At 61.3% G+C, this 5,853-nt stretch overlaps 1 protein-coding gene across 1 annotated transcript in view; it reads left to right on the forward strand.

Annotated features, from left to right (window-relative positions):
• The first annotated feature begins 124 nt into the window (after window positions 1-124).
• The window catches only part of NYAP1 (neuronal tyrosine-phosphorylated phosphoinositide-3-kinase adaptor 1), a 13,430-nt gene continuing 7,701 nt past the window's right edge, over window positions 125-5,853 (forward strand). The window contains exons 1-4 of the mRNA XM_011943955.1: window positions 125-199; window positions 1,449-1,600; window positions 3,036-3,397; window positions 4,370-5,853. Coding sequence (XP_011799345.1) covers window positions 1,533-1,600; window positions 3,036-3,397; window positions 4,370-5,853 — 1,914 coding nt within the window. The 5' untranslated portion in view covers window positions 125-199; window positions 1,449-1,532. The remainder of the gene's footprint in view (window positions 200-1,448; window positions 1,601-3,035; window positions 3,398-4,369) is intronic.

Raw genomic sequence — 5,853 nt, forward strand, 5'->3', positions numbered from 1 at the left:
GGCCTCTCCCGTTCCGTCCTTGGAGGGTGTGGAAGGGTGGGTTTGGGGCCGGGGGCGGGTCTGGGGGCGGACCCGGAGGCGGGGCTGTCTCTGCGGCAGGGCCCAGCTTCGCTCCCCCCGGTCTGTCTCTGTCTCTCCTCCTCCCTCCTCCTGCTCCGGGCGGAGCCCGGCATGGGGGGGCCGGCGCCCGGCAGGCCAGGTACGGTGATGGAGAAACTGGGGAGGCTTGGTGCAGGCAGGTTGGGGTGGGGGGACAAGGGACAGGGAGGATTGGCGGAGCGAAAGGCGGAGAAGCCCAGGGTAGCAGGACAAGGGGAAGGGGAGGGGTGCCAGGAACCTGGGGCCCTTGGATGGAGAAGGGGGATGAAGCAGGCCAGGTTTGGAACAGGGGAAGGGGGAGGACGGCTGTAAGGAGGGGCGCCTGGGAGGAGAAGTGAGGCTGAAGGCGAAAAGAAGAGTGTAGGTTTGGGGGAAGGAAAACCGGAGCAGGTATGGAGGCCGCAGCCCAGAAGGTAGCAATGGGGCCAGACTGGAGCCCCCCGGGTGGGATTGAGGGGCGGGGACTGGAAGAGGAAAACCGGGGGCCTCCCAAATCCTGGAGGAAGAAGAAGGTGATTGGGGCCATCAGCGAGGGAGGGAGGCAGAGACCAAACCATTGCTAAAGGGCCAGGGAGCCAGAATCGGGGTGGACCAAGGCCCAGGCCCGGGGAAGGACTGGAAGGGGAGGAAGGCAGGCAGTGGAGATAGGTGGATGGGTGGTATTTTAGATACCCAACTCAGGGTGTCTCCCATCCTTCCTTCAGCGTCCCCACCCTGCCCTCATAAGATCCCCGCTACAGCCCAAGATGGGAGGGAGAGTCTGACCATCTCCCCTTTCCCCAGTGGGGTGCAATGTACGCAAGTAGGCCCTGGGCAGAACTCTTTGCCTGTAGGTGTGTCCGGTTCCGTGTAGCAGATTTGTGTGTGTCTGGAGGTCTGTGTGTGTGTCTGTGGGTGTGTCTGTGGGTGTTTATGTCTGTGTGCCTGTCTATCCCTAGGTTTCTGTTTACCTATGCCAATCTCTGTGTCTGGTCCTCTGTCTGTAGATGTGGGTCGGTGGCTCTGTGGTTTGTGTGTCTGAATGTGTACTTGTGTAGCTGAGGGGTTGCAGTCCGTTTGTGGGGCCTGTATGGGTGGTGGATCAGGATGTCTTTACACAAGAAGGGAATCTGTGTTGACCTGGTCGCTCCAGAGCGTGTATTTGTGGCTCTGAACACCTTTGTTGGGGTCTTGTGTCTGTCTATCTGTCTGTGGGTCCTTGAAGCTGTGTTGGGTTTTCTGTCTGTGTTTTCCTCTCTGAGGACCCGAGTCATGTCTCTTCTCCTTTTTCTCTCTTTCATTCATCCCTGGCCCCCACCCATCCCACCTTTCTTTTTTTTCCCTTCTCACCACCCCCTCCCCCAACCCAGTGGATCCGGGACCCAGGGAGGGCCGCCCCCCGGGCCTGGTGGCACTGAGCAGGGCCCCCCAGCCCCCACCTCCTGCCCCACGAGATGAACCTCCTCTACCGAAAAACCAAGCTGGAGTGGAGGCAGCACAAGGAAGAAGAGGCCAAGAGGAGGTAAGGCTGTGCCCCAGACCACTCCCTTTCCTTCCGCACCTCTGCCTGCCCCCTCACTGGGCCACAGCCCTTCTCGGGGGCCTGGCAGCCTTGTCATGAGTGAGCTCTCTGATCTCAGAGTCAGTACGGAACGGCCAGGATTGCACACAGATTGTCCTGGCCCAACTCCTGCCCTCCTGCGGGGGGGTTTACAGCCCAGGAGCACCCCTTTGGTTGTTCCCCATCCCCAGAGGCCCAAGTCACTCCTTCCTGACTCACCTCTGGCCTGTAGCCCTTCTCCTTTCTGCAAATTTGGGGCTGGCTGTGGGCTTTCCTGTCACCTGACCTTGGAAGGGGCAGGCCCCGCCTCCCTCCCAGGGTCTAGGGAAGGGGTCATTTCAGGGGCATCAGAGAACATCCACTTGGCCTCCTCCCAGTTTCCCCTGCTGCAGGAGGCGAGTGGTCAAGTTGTGTGTGTGGTAGGCGGACATGCAGGCTGGGCCTTGCCAAAGAGCCGGGGCAGGGCACCACCCCTGGACCCCTGCATCCCTGTCTGCCTCCCCGCTTGCCCTTCCAGGGACCTGGGGCCTGGCCTCTCCCATCCTTCTCTCCTTCTCCTCTTCACTCCCATTGACTTCACAGCCACTTGGAGCCTGTCACAGCCACCTCCCTTTTCCTTCCTCGCAACTGTGGAGTTTAATTCTTGTTGTTAATTAGATTAATCAGAGTGATCGCTGCAGCGATCTCTCCCTAATGAAGGGCTAGTAGACAGGGCCTTAATGAGCGCCCACCCCACACAGCTCTCCTCTCTTCCCTGCCAGCCGCCCCCCCTCCACTCCCCGCAACCCTCCACTCAGACAGAAGCTCAGGGACAGTGGAATGGAATGGGGGTGAGCCAGGGAGGGTGACAGAGAGAGGACAACACCAGGGGAGAGGGAGGAAGAAGGATGGGCCAGGGGAGGGAGGCTGCTCTGGTCCTGGAGGGACACATCCTGCATCTGGGAGAGGAGGTGTGCCGTGGGGGTGTAGGTCACAGTGACTGGGCAGGAGGGGACACCAGAGGCCAGGTGTGGTCCGGTGTGAGAGTGAGAGGGGCCGAGGAGCTGTGGGGGCAGGTGTGTCTGTCTGTGTTACCTGGGTTTGTATCTCTGTCTCTGCACAAGGCTGTCCACACAGGTGCCCAGGCTGGGATCTGCCAGCCCGAGGGATGCTCCCCTGCAGGCATACTCACCCCTCTTCTCATACCTGCCCCCAACTGCCTTGCCTTTTTAAAGCCCAAGATTCTGCCTGAAGCCCCTTCATTGGTGCCCTGGACCTTCTGGCAACCCTGTCCCCACCCAGGCTCCTGTCCTCCTCCCTGGGAAGCCACAAGGTTGCTGACACCTCTTGGGGTGGAGAAGGGGGAGGCCTAGGTCCGAGGCCCTTCCTCCACTCCATCGTGGCCTTCTCTCCCCAGCTCCAGTAAGGAGGTGGCCCCCGCTGGCTCGGCTGGGCCGGCAGCCGGCCAGGGGCCTGGGGTCCGCGTGCGGGACATCGCCTCCCTACGGCGCTCCCTCAGGATGGGTTTCATGACGATGCCTGCCTCCCAGGAGCACACCCCGCACCCCTGCCGCAGCGCCATGGCCCCACGCTCCCTCTCCTGCCACTCGGTGGGCAGCATGGACAGTGTCGGGGGTGGCCCTGGTGGGGGCGGTGGGGGCCTCACAGAGGACAGCAGCATCCGAAGACCCCCTGCCAAGCCCCGGAGACACCCCAGCACCAAGCTCAGCATGGTGGGGCCCGGGTCAGGGGCAGAGACACCCCCCAGCAAGAAAGCAGGTGAGATACCCCCTATCTCTCCCTGGGGTGGAGCTGGGAGCTGGGAGGATCTATTCCAGGCCGGGGGAGGCTTGCCGGGAGGGTTCATTCAGGGAAGAACCAAGGAAGTGGAAGATTCCATTCTCAAAAGGAATTGGGGGGTCCTTTTGGATGGGCCTGAGATGAACCAACCAAGGGCAGGGGATACTCCCTGAAAAGTTCTTGAGAAAGGCGTGGTGGCCTCAGAGGGACAATGAGGGTAGGAGCTGCGAATTCTAGGGAATACATTAGAAAGACTGAGGACTGTGGGACAGACACAGTGGCTCACGCCCGTAATCCCAGCACTTTTTTTTATTTTTTTGAGACAGAGTCTCGCTCTGTCGCCCAGGCAGGAGTGCAATGGCATGATCTCAGCTCACTGCATCCTCCACCTCCCAAGTTCAAGCAGTTCTCCTGCCTCAGCCTCCCAGGTAGCTGGGATTACGGGCGTCCATCACCACGCCTGGCTAATTTTTTGTATTTTTAATAGAGTCAGGGTTTCGTCTTGTTGGCCAGGCTGACAAGGCCAGGCTTGCTGGCCTCAGGTAATCCACCCACCTCGGCCTCCCAAAGTGCTGGGATTACAGGCATGAGCCACTGTGCCTGGCCAATTAGTTGATGTTTTGAAAAGACCAAGGGCTGACTGGTAGAAAAGTAACCTACAGCTGGGCATGGTGGCTGATGCTTGGAATCCTAGTGCTTTAGGAGGCCAAGGCAGGAGGATCCCTTGAGCCCAGGAGTTTGGGACCAGTCTGGGCAACATGGCAAGACCTCTCTCTATTAAAAAATAAAAAAGAAATGAAGAAACCTTCTGGGGCTGTAAGTTGAGGAATATGGGGAAAATGAAGAGGCAGATATGTCCTTGCAGAGGGGTCAAGGGATCAGAATGGGCTCCTCCCACTTGCTCCCCTCATTAAAAGCCTGGTTTATTTTTCTCTTTCTTGTCCTGTCCAGGCTCACAGAAGCCAACCCCGGAGGGCCGAGAGTCCAGCCGGAAGGTTCCTCCGCAGAAGCCCAGGCGAAGCCCTAACACCCAGCTCTCTGTCTCCTTCGATGAGTCCTGCCCCCCAGGCCCCTCTCCTCGAGGGGGGAACCTGCCTCTTCAGCGCCTCACTAGGGGGTCCCGAGTAGCTGGGGACCCTGATGTGGGTGCCCAGGAAGAGCCTGTGTACATTGAGATGGTGGGGGACGTCTTTAGGGGAGGAGGACGAAGTGGAGGAGGCCTGGCTGGGCCCCCTCTTGGGGGTGGGGGCCCGACCCCTCCAGCGGGCGCCGACTCGGACTCTGAAGAGAGTGAGGCCATCTATGAGGAGATGAAGTACCCGCTGCCAGAAGAGGCCGGGGAAGGCCGGGCCAATGGCCCTCCACCATTGACGGCAACATCCCCGCCACAACAGCCTCACGCCCTTCCACCCCATGCCCACCGCCGCCCAGCTTCAGCCCTTCCGAGCCGGAGGGATGGGACACCCACCAAGACCATTCCTTGTGAAATCCCCCCACCCTTCCCAAACCTCCTTCAGCACCGGCCTCCACTCCTGGCCTTCCCCCAAGCCAAGTCTGCTTCCCGAACCCCTGGCGATGGGGTCTCGAGGCTACCTGTCCTCTGCCACTCCAAGGAGCCAGCCGGCTCCACCCCAGCTCCCCAAGTGCCTGCACGGGAGCGGGAGACGCCTCCCCCACCGCCTCCACCTCCTGCTGCCAACCTGCTGCTGCTGGGACCATCGGGCCGGGCCCGGAGCCACTCAACACCGTTGCCACCCCAGGGCTCTGGCCAGCCCCGGGGGGAGCGGGAGCTCCCCAACTCCCACAGCATGATCTGCCCTAAGGCGGCGGGGGTGCCGGCAGCCCCCCCTGCCCCGGCCGCCTTGCTTCCCGGCCCCCCCAAGGACAAGGCCGTGTCTTACACCATGGTGTACTCGGCGGTCAAGGTGACCACGCACTCTGTCCTGCCAGCCGGTCCACCCCTGGGTGTTGGGGAGCCAAAGACGGAGAAGGAGATCTCAGTCCTCCATGGGATGCTGTGTACCAGCTCGAGGCCCCCCATGCCAGGGAAGTCCAGCCCCCACAGTGGGGCCATGGGCGCGGCAGCTGGGGTCCTCCACCACCGCGGCTGCCTGGCCTCCCCCCACAGCCTTCCAGACCCAACTGCAGGCCACCTGACCCCGCTGTGGACCTACCCAGCCACAGCAGCTGGGCTTAAGAGACCCCCTGCCTATGAGAGCCTCAAGGCTGGGGGGGTGCTGAATAAGGGCTGTGGTGTGGGGGCCCCGTCCCCCATGGTCAAGATTCAGCTGCAGGAGCAAGGGACCGATGGGGGTGCTTTTGCCAGCATCTCCTGTGCCCACGTCATCGCCAGTGCAGGGACACCAGAGGAAGAAGAAGAGGAGATGGGTGCTGCGACATTTGGGGCAGGCTGGGCCCTGCAGAGAAAGGTCCTC

The sequence above is a fragment of the Colobus angolensis genome, unplaced genomic scaffold (genome assembly GCF_000951035.1).
Source record: "Colobus angolensis palliatus isolate OR3802 unplaced genomic scaffold, Cang.pa_1.0 Scaffold222, whole genome shotgun sequence".
Classification (NCBI taxonomy): domain Eukaryota; kingdom Metazoa; phylum Chordata; class Mammalia; order Primates; family Cercopithecidae; genus Colobus; species Colobus angolensis.